The 17640-nt window shown below is 41.1% G+C and overlaps 1 protein-coding gene across 1 annotated transcript in view; it reads left to right on the top strand.

Moving 5' to 3' along the window:
- Window positions 1-17640, top strand: part of LOC117477332 (zinc finger protein 208-like) — a 416861-nt gene that overhangs the window by 3848 nt on the left and 395373 nt on the right. The window contains 2 exon segments of the mRNA XM_034124014.1: window positions 10947-11781; window positions 11917-11941. Of these exon segments, the coding sequence (XP_033979905.1) occupies window positions 10947-11781; window positions 11917-11941 (860 nt within the window).

Genomic DNA, 17640 nt, shown 5'->3' with positions numbered 1-17640 from the left:
GCTGTTATCACTTGCTCATTGTCATTTCATTTGACCAAATGTCTTTACATTTAATAGATTTGATTATTATCCACCTTTTTGTTTTATGTCATTTTATTTAAAACATTCTTTGAGACTTCATCTTCTGGTTCAAATTTCAATAAATGTAATGTGTATAATCACTCTTTTGTCTTCATTCTACATGAAAATGTTAGAGATTCCATTCAAATCTGTTTTTCTTTTTACATTTATATTTTATTAAACATTTTCAAAAGACAAAAACACAAGGACATGGCTCACACAAATCACAAATAGGACAGGACATAACATGAAGGGTGGGGGGTAGGGGGATTACAGTGTCAGTTACATTTTATGTATGCATATGGTGTTGTATGTATACATGATTTGCTTCATAATATAGGCATACTTTAATAGGTAAATAAATAGATAAATAGTCAAATAAATACATATATGTACATATATACACACAATCATCTCTTCCTTTTATGATTAATTCACCTATTCATACATTTCCCATTTAATTTAACTTCTTTCATTATTATTACCGTTATTTTTCTGTTTCTTCATAGCTTATTTCTCTTTATTTATATTTATTTATTAATATTATTAATATTATTATATTTATTATTGGCAGCCGAGATAGTTTGAGTCCAGGGGGGTATACTACGAATCAAGATTTTCGTTTAGCAAGCTAACTTCAGGGGTTTCCTGTCCTACGAGGCTGGTTCACTTTTTAGCGGGCTAGATAACTTATTCTGAACGGCTAGCCTCCGGAGCAGGATAGGTTCCAGGATAAAAGCACTGCCTGCTGACCAATCAGAGCTCAGTGTGCGGAGTTTAAAGCGATCAATTCATATGACAGGAGGAGAAAGGAAATACAGTTTAAACTGCCGTTGCAGGAAAGACGACCGGCCAAAATCACCGACTGTGTGAACGTGAAAATGAATAGAATATCACCTCCCATCTTCAGAGCAATCTGACTATTATAACATTAGCGTTAAGAAAGCTTACTTAAATATCTGCCACAACACAAGTAACCGGATCAAAGTAACATTACGTACAGTCCGCGGCACTGTGAGTGCAGACGTCGATGTGTCCCATTATCATTCATATCATATCACATCATAATGTATCATATATTTCCTTATCTGAGTCAGCTTCTTGAGCCGTATCTGGCCGTGCAACACTCACAGTGTCACATACTGTATGCAGAAGTATTATTTTAAACAACACATTAAGTTGACGAAACACTAGGGTCAAATGTAATTAAAGTCAGATCCACTCGTGTCTTGGACGGGGCAGTGATATCATAAACCTGTTGATGTACGCATTCAAACACTTTTTCTTTTACCAGCAGTATTCACCTTGCAGGTGCAGCTATGTGGCTTTTATCCTGGATAAAGTGTTTAAGTCATGGATGTTTAAAGTTTAACGTCTTCATATTTGTCTAATATTAGTTGACTTTTCATTCAGGAAATATATGACGCGCTGCGCTGTCAGCACGCTTGTCCATGTTTGTGATTGGTCGAATGCTCCAAATACCACCCCTTTTATGTGAACGCGCACCTAACTAGATAGGACACGGCTGGCTTGAGCGATCAAGTTGATAGCCAGCGTCATAGTACAGTTTAGCGAGAGCGGGTTTTTTTTGGATTTAGTCAACCGGATAACTCAAAACATATCCAGGATATGTTGAACTAGATTCGTAGTATACCCCCCTGGAAAGCCCTTATCTTATCCCAAAGCCTGTTGTCTGGCTTAACCAAATATAACCGGGAGAAAGCAGCTTCTTCCATACTTCAGATGTTTAGGAAGTCCTCCAGCCATCTATTGAAATTGAAGCAGTTGGGCTTTCTGACTTTCCAGTTCATAAGAACGAGGCGTTGAGTTGAAAGGCATGCTAGGGCTATAAGTTTACTTGCAAATTTTGATGTTATGCCATTGAGCGGGGATCCCAGCAAGCATGTAACTGGAGTTAAGAGTATCTCTATGTTCAGGATCTCAGCGAGAGTATCTCCAACTACGTTCCATAGAGATTTTACAGCCGGACAGGACCAAAGACAATGTAAAAGGGTACCCACTTCCGCACAACCATGCCAGCATAGGCCCGAGAGTGTTTGATCCATCTTTTTGAGTCTACAGGGTGTGATGTATGCTCTGTGAAGGATTTTTATCTGTATTAAGGTTCAAGGTTCTTTATTGTCAATCTGACATAGTTACAGAGTAATTATGTAGTTGAAAATCTTATGTCACAGGCTTCTCCAACAATGCAACATAATAACATAATAACAATAAGAGCATGAGCAATACAAAAAGAAAAATAGTTATAAAATAAAATAAAGTGATGATGTGGAATAGTGCAGTACGAGTCTATATACAAGTTATTGGAATGATATATATATATTAGATATTAGATACATATTACTGAGTAGCAGATGAATGTTTGATGTTGTTTCAACAGTTCAATTTTTTAACAGTCTCACTGCCCGCGGGAAGAAACTGTCTCCGAATCTTCTTGTCCTTGCCAGGATGCTGCGGTAACGTCTGCCAGACGGCAACAGAAAGAACAGTTTGTGGCTGGGGTGATGGGGGTCTTTGATAATCCGTAGTGATTTCTTCCTGAGCCGCTGGGAGTAAAGGTCCTCCATGGATGGCAGCTCCGTCCTGGTGATGTGCTGTGCAGTTTTCACCACCCTCTGTAAAGCCTTACGATCGAGGTCGGTGCAGCTGCCGTACCAGGCCGTCATGCTGCCAGTCAGGATACTCTCTATCGTGCACCTGTAGAAGTTGCAGAGTATCCTGGAATCCATTTTGAACCTCCTCAACCTGCGGAGGAAGAAGAGCCGCTGTCGAGCTTTCTTGGTGATGGTGGTGGTGTGAAGAGACCATGTCAGGTCCTCAGTGATGTGGACCCCAAGGAACCTGAAGCTTTTGACTCTCTCCACCGTAGTCCCATTGATGGCGATGGGGGCGTGTCCCTCTCCCTGCTGCTTCCTGTAGTCCACAATCAGCTCCTTTGTTTTGCTGATGTTGAGATGGAGGTTGTTATCCTGGCACCAAGATGTCAGGTTTTCGACCTCCTCTCTGTACGCCGTCTCGTCATCGTCTGTGATCTGGCCGATGACGGTCGTGTCATCAGCAAACTTCACGATGGTGTTGGAGCTGTGTGTGGCCACGCAGTCGTGGGTGAACAGGGAGTAGAGGAGAGGGCTGAGCACGCAGCCTTGAGGGGCACCGGTGTTTAGAATCAGGGTGGAGGATGTGATATTTCCCACCCGCACTGCCTGGGGTCTGCCCGTCAGGAAGTTCAGGATCCAGTCACAGAGGGCGCTGTTGAGCCCGAGGTCTCTGAGCTTGATGGCCAGCTTGGAGGGCACAATGGTATTGAATGCTGAACTGTAGTCAATGAACAGCATTCTCACATATGTGTTCCTGTTCTTCGGGTCCAGGTGTGAGAGGGCAGTGTGGAGGGTGAGGGCTATGGCGTCGTCAGTGGACCTGTTTGCTCTGTAGGCAAACTGCAGGGGGTCCAGAGAGTCAGGGAGGGAGGAGGTGATGAATGATTTGACTAACCGCTCAAAGCACTTCATTATGGTGGAGGTGAGTGCTACTGGGCGGTAGTCGTTGGGGCAGGTGATGATTGTCTTTTTGGGGACAGGAACGATGGTGGAGTTTTTAAGACATGTGGGGACTACAGACTGCAGCAGGGACCTGTTGAAGATGTCTGTGAACACCTCTGCCAGCTGAACTGCACACACCCTGAGAACACGGCCAGGGATGCCATCAGGTCCAGGAGCCTTGTGTGGGTTAACCCTTTTAAAGGATTTACACACATCTGCCCTATTTAAAACAAAAGGGCAGTGTAGCTCCTGGTCCCTCTGTACCTCCACAGCCCGGCTGCTCTCAAAGCGTGCAAAAAAACTGTTCAGCTCATCTGGGAGAGATGCGCACGCAGACACTCCCGCAGCACCCCCCGCTGCTCCTTTGTAGTCAGTCATTGTCCTTAGTCCCGCCCACATATTCCTAGTGTTACAGCCTTTGAAGTTTATTACTCTAAACCGGACACACTTGGCGATTGATGTTGAGTTCGACCAGATTCTGTCCCACTCAACTGGGGTAAGGGTGATGCCTAAATCCTGCTCCCATCTTTTCTGTGACTGCAGATTAGTATTGGCGGTTGAGGTGAGGAGAAGTTTATATATACCTGAAATCATTCCTTTCTTGTTTGCAAGACTTTTTAGGTTCATATCAAGGTGTTCATGACAACCGATCTTTATACCTTTTGATGTTAAGTTTTTAATATTTGATTGTAATTGCATATCGGAGAAGAAGCTTATATTCAGGTTAAAATGTTCCATCAACACTGAACGGAGTTATCATATTGTTTGTTACTATTTACCCAATGTGTTGTATGTCATGTGCTTGCATATGTATATTATTCAATGGTTTACCGCCCGCTGTGAATAGTGGGTTTTTCCATAATGGGCATGAAGGGAGGGAAATACCAGTGATGCCTAGCCTCCTTTGTAAGATGTAACCACACTGATAGAAAATTGAATTCATGGATTATTTAGATTGGATTTGGGGGAGTACCATAATTAATTTAAAGATATTGATTTATTGTTTTCTGTAATTATTTGTCCTTCCAGCCAGTCCCAGTTAGCTTCTTTCGGTGTCGCTCCATAACCCCATACTAGGGAATCTGGCATTATATGAGAGATAATATAAGTATAAATTGGGTACCCCCAGTCCACCTGTTCTCCTCGTCAGACATCTTTTTATGGTTGATTCGTGGTTTTTTATCCTTCCATATGAATTGAGAGAATATAGTATTTATTTCTTTAAACAAATATTGTGGGATTTGAAGGGGAATTGAGGATATTATATACAGGGGTGCACATAACTGGTACGCAGGTACGCATGTGCGGCAACAATCTGAAATGCGTACCGTCACTTGTGTCACAAAGCGCATTTGCGTACCGACGTAAATGTGAAGCTTTTCCAGAAGGCGGTTAGCTCACCGGACGACATGTGTCTCCGTGTGCACAGACAGGGCTGCTGTTAACGTCAGTCTGTACAGCAGCCCTGCGCTAAAATAGCTGATCACAACGTTCACACGCTCCGCGGTCACGAAGCTCTGTACACTACAACCACCCCCCCCCCCCCCCCCCCCCCCCCCCCCCCCCCGTTGACAATCGTCAGAAGTTGGAGTACCAAACACTGACTCACTGAGTACCTCACTGAGAAAGTTGTGTGCACCCCTGATTATATAGGTCAATCTTGGTAGGACATTCATTTTCAACACATCCACCCTTCCCCACAGCGATAGGGGTAAAGAAGGCCATCTTCTCAAGTCATCTTTAATAGTTCTAAGTAAGCCTGGATCATTCATTTCGAAAATCTTGTTAATTGGTGATCTGATGTTTATGCCCAAGTATCTCAATCCATCAGCTTTCCAAACAAAAGGAGCAGAGCCTGAGTGATTAGGGTGAGTCTGACAGTTTCGTGGCATGGCTTCACTTTTACTCCAATATATTTTATATCCTGAAAATAAGCTAAATCCTCCAATAACCACTAGCACCTTAGGTATAGAGTTTAGTGGGTCAACTAATGTTAAAAGGATATCATCAGCATATACGTTTATTTTGAACTGATAACTGATTTGCACTTTGGGATACCCATAATTCCTGGATTTTCTCGGATGGCACAAGCCAAGGGCTCAAGAACTAAAATGAATATTAGAGGGGATATTGGACATCCCTGCCGTGTTCCCCGATGCAGGGGGAAAGGATCAGAAAGCACGTTGTTGCTTCTGACTGAGGACACTGGCTTATTGTAAAGAGCTTTAAACCATCTCATACAGACAGGGCCAAATCCAAATGTTGATAGAACATTAAATAAATATGGCCATTCTATTCTGTCAAAGGCTTTCTCTGCATCCAGCAGAGGTGGGAGTAAGTCCTACATGTGCAAGTCATGAGCAAGTCTCAAGTCTTGACCTACAAGTATCAAGCAAGTCCCAAGTCACTGTGGTGAGAGTCAAGCAAGTCAAGTCAAGTCATTGCTCAGGTCAAGCAAGTCAAGTCAAGTCATACGAAATTCTGATGAATAAGCCCAGTTTCCCCATTTAAATCAGTTAAAAGACAGTGGTTATGAAAATGGATTCAACCCACACTATGATCTTCATTACATACACAGTTAATCATTTGAAATATAATTTAGACCGATGACAATCATATTAGATTCATATTAACCCTAGAACTGCAGACAATATAGCTAGGACTCAGTCAAAAAGTCTGTTCAAAAAGGCAGAATTCCAGGTAAGAAAATCATATATGGCATTTGCCATTACACATATTTAATTTAAATTTCTGTTAACACTAGAACCGCCAACAGCGTCAGCACCTACAGAGATATCATTTTCAAATCATTTCATTTGTTCCTCTTCATAATTTCCTTATAAACTAAGTAGGACGATTTAAAACTCAGTTAATTGGGTTAATTTAGAAATTGCTTCAGTTTATCATCATAACAGATTAAAATGTTCAGATTCATTTTACAATAAATCAAGGAATGATGCACTTCTACAAACAAAAACAACATAATTAAAACATTTAAACAAACTACTAAAAGTAGATGAACTACAGTTTACAGTAACTTCTGATAATAACACAGCCACAGGGGAAATAAACGAGGCATCTCTTTTCCTCTCTCTCTCTCCCTCTCCTGACAGCCCGTCAGTATCAGGGTTAGTCAAAATGAATCCCTTGGAGGTTCTAGTGTTCATTTACCGTTTTGTCTTCTCTTTGCAATGCTTAATCGATTTGAAACCAAGTCTAACGTAGCTTAAACTTAACGTTAGCTTTCTAGCTAACACAACACATGCACGTACCTTTCTCTGTGGGTTTTTTAGTAGTGACGAATGAAGTTGGATGTTTTGGTGGTCGTGTCACTGATCTTTATGCTGCAGACCCTGCATACCGCTGTTCTCTTCTTATTAGCGTCATCGACAACATAATCCTTGAATCCAAACTTCACTATTTGTGGAGTAACTCTAGCCGCTGCCATGTTAACTGACGCTCCTACTGTACCTGCCGTCTAGTGGGTTGCCAGGTTTGCGCGCATGGCGCTATAATCACCCAATCACATTTTTCGAAAAAACTAAACGTAATATCTCACTACAAAAACAAACGCAAATATTTCATTTTCAACAGACAAGTCCTTTCAAGTCATCTGTCTCAAGCTTAAGTCAAGTCTCAAGTCATGAATACCAAGTCCAAGTCAAGTCTTTTATCAATGTTAGTCAAGCAAGTCTCAAGTCAAAAAATATGCGACTCGAGTCTGACTCGAGTCAAGTCATGTGACTCGAGTCCCCACCTCTGGCATCCAGTGATATTGCCATTGCTGGGAGATGGAGGGTGTTGGCGCTAAAAATAACCTGGAGCAGCCTTCTCATGTTATTAGCTGACTGGCGTCCAATTAGAAATCCTACCTGGTCTAGATTCACTAGGGATGGGATAACTTCCTCCAGGCGAAGGGCTAGGATTTTTGCAAACACTTTGTAATCATTAAGAAGACTTTCCCAGGTTTCGGAAGTAGACATAATGTGGCAGTACGCATTGTGAGGGGCATTGATTGTTTTTCTATCATGTCGTTATACAACATAACCAACAATGGCGACAACACTTCCAGAAAGCATTTATAAAATGCAATACTAAAGCCATCGCACCCAGGGGTCCTACCCGATGTAAGAGATTTTATGGCAGACGCTATTTCGTTCGGCGTGACAGAAGATTCCAACTCGTGTTTCTGAGTAGGATTTAGTACAGGAAGTGTAACATTCTTAAATAAATGTGCTGTGCACTCAGTTTGATATAAATTGGAGTAAAATGTTTGGAATTTGCGGTTTATTTGCTTGGGATCATTTATAATATTACCTCCAGAGTCTCTTATAGCTGAAATTGATAATTTACCCTCTAACTATTTAAGCGCGAGCATCTTTCCTGCTTTATCACCACATTCAAAGTGTTTTTTACGGAGTCTGTAGAGGGAGAAAGCTGTCTCTTCATGTAATATTGCCTGCAGGTCAGCTCTAACTGCGAGTAATGTTTTCTGAAGTAGTGGGCTTTTAGGATCACGCATATGCTGTTTCTCAATAGTTTTAAGTTCTGATTGTAAATTATTTTTCTTTTTAATAGCTTTTCTGTGCTTAGCTGATGCATGGCTGATTATCCACCCTCTGCAGGTGGCCTTAAAGGCTTCCCATACAGTTTGAATGGAAGACACAGTCTACATTTATTGATATATATTATTTTATTTTATTTTCAATAAGTGAGATGAATGTGTCATCTTTTAACAAGGAGTTGTTTAGGTCTGTTCTCACTAGCAACTAGGAAAAAGTGATAGACTGAGGAGCGTGGTCTGATAGGACAATACTATGTATGTCCGCATCCATTACATTTTTGATAACAGAGTGGGATAATAAGAGGTAGTCAATTCTTGAGTAGGATTTATGCACCTTAGAATAAAATGTATATTCACAGAGAGAGGGTACAGTGTCCGCCACACATCAGCCATTGCCAGTGATTCTAACAGCTCATTGAAGGCACTTGATAGTGATCTGTCCTTTGGAAGAGGATGGCCTGAGCGGTCTAGTGAAGCATCTTTTACTAGATTAAAATCTCCTCCCATCAAGATAGGGCTGTCGGTGTACTAGGCCAAAATGGTGATGAGAGGGCACATAAAGGAAGCCTGTGCAGAGTTTGGAGCATGGATATTCACTAATGTGCATTTTTCATTCTGCAATTTACCTCGCGAAACCAGATATCGACCTTCCTTATCACTAACCAAATCAGTCAGTTCAAAAGATAGTTTCTTAGATATCAGTATACTGACACCTCTCATGCCTCTAGAGCCTGGGGAGGAGAACACTTGGCCAACCTGTGTGTGTGTGTGTGTGTGTGTGTGTGTGTGTGTGTGTGTGTGTGTGTGTGTGTGTGTGTGTGTGTGTGTGTGTGTGTGTGTGTGTGTGTGTGTGTGTGTGTGTGTGTGTGTGTGTGTGTGTGTGTGTGTGTGTGTGTGTGTGTGTGTGTGTGTGTGTGTGTGTGTGTGTGTGTGTGTGTGTGTGTGTGTGTGTGTGTGTGTGTGTGTGTGTGTGTGGGCACTCCGACAGCATTTAGCACTAAATCGAGATTAGACAAACTTCTTTCATTTGGGAACACCCACATATATCTATGGAGTTGGCCAGTTGTGTGTAAATGAGTGTTCATGGTAATTATAAAAAACGAATGCCATAGTCCGACAAACACACACACATCATGCGCCTTGGTGACCGGACATCTCCTTCATAAAATGGGTAATAGGGGGAATAATCGGGCAGTTGTGTGTAGAAGTGTGTGTGGTTAAAACGTAGCAGCCTGCGGTCGCTCTTTAGCTGTTCTAATGAAGGTAAACACAGTGAAGTAAACAGTAAAAGGCACAGCTCTTTGCAGCTGGTGCTGCTCTTCTCAGATTCTGCCGAGTTACACGTTACTGCCTCCTGGTGCTGCAGAGATTTCATGAAGTGAAGGTGGTTTTCCTTCTATAAGAAAGCTGTGGGCAGCAGATACTGTGAGAGTCCTGGACATGAATTCATAGATCAAGGCAGACTGGTTAGCAGACTCTCCTGTTTTGCCAATCTGGTGCTTAAAGGGGACCTATCATGCAAAATGCACTTTGTGATGTCTTTTATACGTAAATATGTGTCCCCGGTGTCTCGGGGAACTCACGCAGCGTCAGAAAATAAAACCCTCTCTCTTTTCCTCCGTACCCAAATCTTTTAAAAACGGGTGTACAACGAGCGGATACAGATTTCCATCCGAACTGAGGTGTCCATCCGAACTGACGTCGGCGGACCCACAGAAAGTTGCTATCAGAAACAATGCCTGATGTGTTTTGGACGTCTTTGTTTACATTAGCAAGCCTCGCTAACACTCAGAGCTAACCTGTACTGAAGAGCACATGTGTTTGAAAAGCAGGAAATAAAAAAAGAACTCACCTTGTGATAAACCTGCAAGAGAAAAAGCATTTGAGCTCCATACTATTTCAGAAATAATCCTTGATGTGGTTTATACAGGATGGCGTTTTATCACAACCGAATTTAACTTTATCTCCGGTAGAATTCTGATCAGGCATTAGCTCCGCCTCCTCTTATTTATTTTTTTCAAGCTAAGGACCCAAAATCTACGTTTCTCTAATGGCTTCAAAAGAGGGGTTTGAGCAATATGAGGCAAGGCTGTTTGGTGTTTTGAAAAAAAAACTTCACAGACATGTTTTATATAGGTATACTACAATATATTTTTCAAATATAGAATATAGGTCCACTTAGCTCTACACCCCTGGCCGAAATGTCCCTAAAATGAAGTCTGAGTTCGAAATATATCTCAAATAATGTATGAACTGCCATTTCCCCACATAAACATAACAGTGAGCAATGAAACGGTTGTCTCCTGTGCGCTCCACTTCCTACTTGGCGCACCGGTAACTTTCTCATGCGAACGAGATACTTTCTCTCTCTCTTTTTTAGTTTTTTCATTGCCCTTCGTACAATACAAAAACAAATGCAAATATTTTATTTTAAAAAGTAAAGTCCTTTCGAATCATCTGTCTCAAGCCTAAGTCAAGTCTCAAGTCATGAATACCAAGTCAAATTCAAGTCGAGTCTTTTATCAATGTTAGTCAAACAAGTCTCAAGTAAAAAAATATGCGACTCGAGTCCCCCACCTCTGGTATATACTGTGGTTAGAATGTTGCCGTATTACTGGATCAAATATAATAAACACAAACAGTTAGTACAAGTAATATTTTGTAAACTGTATATGTATTAAGTGAGTTTTTATTGTGTTAACTCTATATGTATTTGTGCTTTTTAGATTTAATTTCTCTCTTTCTCTGTCCGTCTGTTTTAGAAACCGAAAGGAAGAGAGAGACGTCACAGCTGTCAGCAATGTGACAAATCCTTTACAACATCTGAATATTTAAAGCTCCACCTGCGTATTCATACTGGAGAAAAACTGCACAGCTGTGAAGAGTGTGGGAAAACGTTCACGACATCGGGTGCTCTCAAAACACATCAGCGTATTCACACTGGAGAAAAACCGTACAGCTGTGAAGAGTGTGGGAAAACGTTTACTCAATCAGGTGCTCTCAAAACACATCAGCTTATTCACACTGGAGAAAAACCATACAGCTGTGAAGAGTGTGGGAAAACTTTCACTAAATCAAGTAATCTAAAATCACATCAACGTATTCACACAGGAGAAAAACCGTACAGGTGTGAAGAGTGTGGGAAAACATTCACAACATCAGATGGTCTCAAATCACATCATCGTATTCACACAGGAGAAAAACCGTACAGCTGTGAAGTGTGTTTGAAAACATTTACTCAATTAGGTACTCTCAAATCACATCAACTTATTCACACGGGAGAGAAACCGTACAGCTGTGAAGTGTGTTTGAAAACATTCACGACATCAAGTGCCCTCCAAATACATCACCGTATTCACACAGGAGAAAAACCTTACTGGTGTGAAGAGTGTGGGAAAATGTTCAAGACATCAGGTGATCTCAAAATACATCACCGTATTCACACTGGAGAAAAACCTTACTGGTGTGAAGAGTGTGGGAAAATGTTCAAGACATCAGGTGAACTCAAATCACACCACCGTATTCACACTGGAGAAAAACCATACTGGTGTGAAGAGTGTCGGAAAACTTTTTCTCAAAGTATCAGTCTTACGGTATGTCCACACGGTTCCGTACGTCCCCGTGCTTGTGTGTCCGGATCGGGAGATGAATGTGATTGGTTGTTGGTCGCACGCCAGACACTTCCACTGGCAAGCTTCAACGCGACAGAGCCGTGTGGACGATATGTTAAAGTCCACGAGCGAATCCACACCGCATAGTTTTTAACAACTATGAGAGCCAAGCTAGCTGTTTCCTCCTCCTGATGTCCTGAGAGCTGTATTGTTATATTTTAAGAGTCTTTCTGAATTGAAGTCTGACTAACAATTGTTTATGTTCTAACCAGCGTTCACACTATGCCAACACAAGGCCACAGAAATGCTGTTTTTCCCGATGTAATTCATGTTTGTAACGGTTCCTGATCTATAAAGAATTGTTTCACTATGCTGTTTTTCAACTAACTTTCTAATAGCCTTGTTTTTCCTTTTATAAAATATTATATGTCCAGGGTTTAATTGCTAGCCTCGTTAAGCTGCATTGAAGGAATTTAGTTTCACTGTTCATTAATCTGCAGAGTAGTTTTTCGAATAATCTGTTTGGTTAATGAAATGTTGTGACTTTAAACTTTGATTGGGATGTTTTGATAGTTGAGTTGGCAGTCTGTTCTGGTCTAAAAGAAGAACCAATGATTAATGTATCTAGATATTTATGAAGTTTTCAGTTTGATTCTGTTCTCTTTTGTTAAAATTATCAGACTGTACCAAAATAAAAAATGCCTTAGAAAAAGATGCACATCCTTGCATATTTCTTTGTTTTTCAGCACATTATAAACATGTCATAACCTGTTTAGCCCGCGAGCCCCCGGTGGAGGGGGCTGCAGGTTTTTTTTTCACGAAACTGTGTCTGTAACGTGTGTGTGTGGAACCTCTCCTCGATTCCTTTAGCTCTAGCGGTTAAAAAGATATGTCAATCATCAAAATCGACCAAGGAGGGCCAGTGATAGGTCAAATCCACCCAAATGACCCCTGAAGTGTTTTTTTGTGCTAAATCTCTCTAAAAAGGTCAAGTTTCACTTTTTTTCCATCAATCTTGATACAGGGTACTTATTATATGTTATAGTTTGGATTCCTAAAGCTTTTAGTCTACTATCCCATCACTCAAGGGTGGTTTTCACTATAAGTCTTTTTTTCTTTTGGACGGACACTATAATTTACATTTTTTTACTGTGTTCAATCTGAATTTACTTTAAAATAAAAACATCTATATTGATTCTGACACTTCTACCTCCAACTCACAGATGTAACCTTGCTTTGAGAAACAAGATTATTAATTTACCCCTTTTAGAAGGGAAGATATGGTCATTTGTTCTGGGAATGTCATTTTCGAGACCTGAAAAACAGGCTCAGGGCTTAACAGGTTAAATAAATTGTCCATGGACATAAAGACAGGCCGGGCTTCAAGGGCACCTTGGAGAAAATAGCGGTGTTTTTTTATTTATATATACTGTGTATATATAGTACAAGATCTGAGTACTTCTACTTTTACTAAAGTACAAGACCTGAGTAATTCTCCTTTTACTCAAGTACAAGATCCGAGTACTTCTACTTTTACTCAAGTACAAGATCTAAGTACTTCTCCACCTCTTTAAGTATAGTAACGGACCGTCCACACAGCAGCGTTAAAAAATCTTGAAACGCTTCTGCCCATTCACTTTGAATGGGGTGACGTCACTTTCCCTCACTTTTCGCCGAACTGCATTGTGGGCAGGCGAGCGGAGAGTTTCAGGATTCAAAGTTGAATAATGTTCAACTTTTGAAGCTGAGGTGGAAGCGTCAGCCAATCAAATCCTGTGTACGCAAATCTGACCGTTCAAGCTCTAGCCAATCAAACGGCGTGTAAGCTGGGAGTGACATACCGCAGTTCATTTCCTCATATTCCAAAAAATGGAGGAGAAATTAGCGGTAGGGAATCACCCGGTGCTTTATGACCAGTCCCTATTTACCTACCGGGATATAAACCGGAGGAGCCAGGCATGGAGGGAGGTGGCAGAGACAGTGGTAGGTTTTCGCCTGTTTGGGGAGTTTATATCCAGTTTACTTCAAACTTTTTTGCTTCGTATGTCGGGGGCGGGAGATTCATGTGATTGGTTGTTGGTGCCTTGCTCGCAAAAAATCCCCAAGCTTCGTTTTTTTAACGCTGCTGTGTGGACGGTCCGTAAGGCAGTAAGGAGTGCCTTGAATCTCTCAGTCAGAGCTGGTTCATGTTGCTGGAAAAGAGAGGTTTGGCGCCCTCTGCTGGGTTTCTTTCAGGTGCTGATGAACTAAATATCTCAAAAAGCACAATTATTTAAACTGGCACTCAAAACTGCACAACCATAGCTCCAAAACTCTAAACACATGTTCAGCTCTGCACCCAAATGTCACTTCAACATGGCCCTTTCTTCAAACACTGCACACGGTTCTGTAAGTAAAACACTAACATTACTGTAAAACTGCAGCAACATGAACCGTTAAAGTTAACACTTTTGCAAACTCTGTAGAAAGTTTTAAAATCAGAATCCAGATCATTGTCGTAAAGTAGGTTTAATTCGCTACAATAACTTTTGTTGTGTTTCATGCTGCTTTGTTTTGTCCTGCAAACATACGAAACCCTAGAAATGTGCAATTTGAGGAAGTCACATTCATCTCTAATTATAATTACTCTCTGGCATTTTATATATATTTTTTAATATTATTTGATACCTGTCATTGTGAATAGGTTGCTAATTTGTACCCCTGTAATTATGTTGTATGATGTCCTTTTTGTTTTCTGTTGTTTTTATGTGTAACCAATGTGCTGCAGGTCTCCCTTGAAAAAGAGATCGTTGATCTCAATGGGATTCACCTGGTTAAATAAAGGCTACAAACAAACAATATCCCAGAAAAGTGCATTTATTTTTATCATTATTGAATTATTTGTTACTTGAAGTTAGTTTTATGTTTTTTTCACATTACATCCTATTTAAAACACTGAAGTTAGTTTGATCATTAAACACTGAGCTATTTGCATTTTAAAAATAGATGCAGTATATCTCTCAAATTATTTATTTATTAGACTTTGTATTAGGGATGTCCCGATCCGATCACGTGATCGGGGATCGGAGCCGATCACGTTATTTTCACGTGATCGGGGATCGGGAGAAAAAGATCGGGGATCGGAATGTTTTTTTTTTTTTTTTTTTTTTTTTATAAAATATTTTCATACATTTTATTTAATGTTACAAAACAAAAATGACCATGTTCACGTCTTAAAGTCATCCTGAGGCCTTAGTTTTGGGTTAAAATTACACAACATCATGTATGTGTTGCTTCTTTTGGGCTTGTTTTCATAGACCTGGTTGCTTATTTCTCTCAAATCTGGCAACAGAGTGGGCAGGGCGCAGTGTCTAATAGTAGCAGTAAGCTAACAAGAGGCTACGTTCAGCTGGTGACTCGGGAGTCGGGACAGAGAAAATGTCAGGAGTTTGGAAGTATTATAAAATTGAAAGCGAAGGCAGTGTAACAGCCAGATGCAATGTTTGCAAGGCGGAGGTTCCGCGTGGTGGAAAGAACAGAGCTACGTTCAACATGACCAATCTAATACAAACACCACCAACAACAACACGACGAGTACACAGCGGCCACTCAGGTAACGGCACTGAAACAACCGACACTTTCAGAGACTTTTAAAAGGAAAGAGAAACTACCCCAGAACAGCCAAGATAGCTGAATTCATCGCGTTGGATGACCAGCCGTTATCTGTTACCTTTTTTTTCTTCTTAATGCATTGCATAAAGATCGGATCGGGAAAAATCGGTATCGGCAGATTGTCAAAATCAAATGATCGGAATCGGATCGGGAGCAAAAAAAGGTGATCGGGACATCCCTACTTTGTATTTGTGATCTCTCATTATCCGCTAGCTCCTGTCTGATTTCAGTATCAGAGTTTCTGCTTCCTCTCTGGAGTTTCTTTTAATCATCTTTGAAAAGCTGTTATGTAAAGCTGGCTACACACCAACCCGATTTTGGGAGTCAGAGCCCGTCAGAGGCAGTCGGGCATTCGCGGCGCCCTACTCAGGTTGGTGTGTCCCGCACCGTCGTCTCTTTACGGCACCTTTTCACACCTCCCGCAGCGGCGCTGGAGACGCTGTAGTACATATGCCAGGCCTGTAAGTGGCGCTGTAGTCTGCCACAAAAGCAGCGAAGAAGACTTCCCGCGCATTGTTGCCATGGTTGCCCTTCTGTTTATTCTCCGCTGTGGACGCTCTGGCTCTTTTTCTCCCTCCCCGAGGCAAGCGTTTGCTCCTGCTGCTCTCCGGTTAGTCCACCAGCAGATGACAAACACCCACCTCTCCGCCTCTTCCAAGGGACGAGAGGACCATGCGGCAGAGTTTCAGTTTTCGCCGGTCAACATGTCCGTTAAAGTTGAAATCTTCCGGACAAAATTAGAAAAGTGCCGGTCAAAGGTCTTCTTTGTTATTTATTGAGCTTTAAAACAAATGAATAACAACTCTATATAATCATATAAGAATAATACACGGAGGACAGAGCCTCTCTTTTCCTCCCCCTCTTCTGAGAGCCCAGCAGCTGATACACCTCTCCTGCAGGGGGGCGTGGTCAGCTGCAGCTCATTTGCATTAAAGCTACGTCACAGAATCAGCCCTTGCAAAAACAGGGCTGGAAAAGAGCAAATAGAGCGAAATGAGGCATGGCTAAAATGCATGATCTGTTTGGTATTTTGAAAAATAAACTTCACAGACATGTTTTATATAGGTATGGCCCTACAATATATGTTTCAAATATAGCACGATAGGTCCACTTTAAAGTAGAGACACTACATACTGATATACACCTGAACATCAGCAGGAGAGGACTCTTTAAAGTAGAGACACTAAATACTGATATACACCTGAACATCAGCAGGAGAGGACTCTTTAAAGTAGAGACACTACATACTGATATACACCTGAACATCAGCAGGAGAGGACTCTTTAAAGTAGAGACAATACATACTGATATACACCTGTACACCAGTATTTTGATTTGATAAGAAAGGCCACCTAATTGTGACATCTGTAGTCAACACACTATAAAGGACTACAATTCCCACGGCGCCTGCGCCACAGTGATGGGCAATCTGTTTGAGAGACGCCGTTGAGGAACAGTTTTTAATCATACATGTACTACATGTACACATACAAGTACCCTTTAAGTTATGAAGTTATATAAGCATTATTAAAAAAGAAATAATACCTAAGTTCTTAATTATTTTATTTGAGTTTTACTTATTTCTTTTGAATATATAATAAGGCCTATTTTCTTTGTTCCATGTGCAAAAATTTGTTATTTTATTTTGAGCAAACACATCACAACATCATCTACCATCGGAGGCCAAGCAACTCTTCAAACTGTAAGTAATTTAAGGAAAGAAAACGAGTTAGAACTGTTTGTTTAAGGCATGATGGAAAGACAAGGAAGGAAGCCACAACAGGACACATAACATAAAAACATTTTTCATTAACAATGTATTCCTTGAACTCGATGATGATACCTCACACAGTAAATTGTGATTCCTATATGTTATGTATGTGTCTGTGTAGGTGTTGAGGTGGGGTTCCCTGCAGGATTCAAGCTAACGAGCATTTAGCTGCTGCTTCTCCTGCAGTCCTGTCAGCCGCTGCCTTTGATGTCGGCGTGTTTTTCCAAGCTTCGGTGAAGGTGGAGGTTGATTTGCATACAAAGATATTCTTTCCTCCTCTTTGTTCTCACTCAGAGAGAGTGGTGGTCTTCATCAGTCAGACGAGTTTATCTCAGCGGTTCGGGGCAGATTTGGCGTGACGTCGGGCGGAGGTAAAGCTTTTGTGTGCTACCCTGCAGTATACAAAGTTATTAAAACTAGCTG

Source organism: Trematomus bernacchii, unplaced genomic scaffold (genome assembly GCF_902827165.1).
Source record: "Trematomus bernacchii unplaced genomic scaffold, fTreBer1.1, whole genome shotgun sequence".
Classification (NCBI taxonomy): Eukaryota; Metazoa; Chordata; class Actinopteri; order Perciformes; family Nototheniidae; genus Trematomus; species Trematomus bernacchii.
The sequence above is the reverse complement of the archived record's forward strand: the minus strand, read 5'-3'. Positions and strand labels throughout refer to the sequence as shown.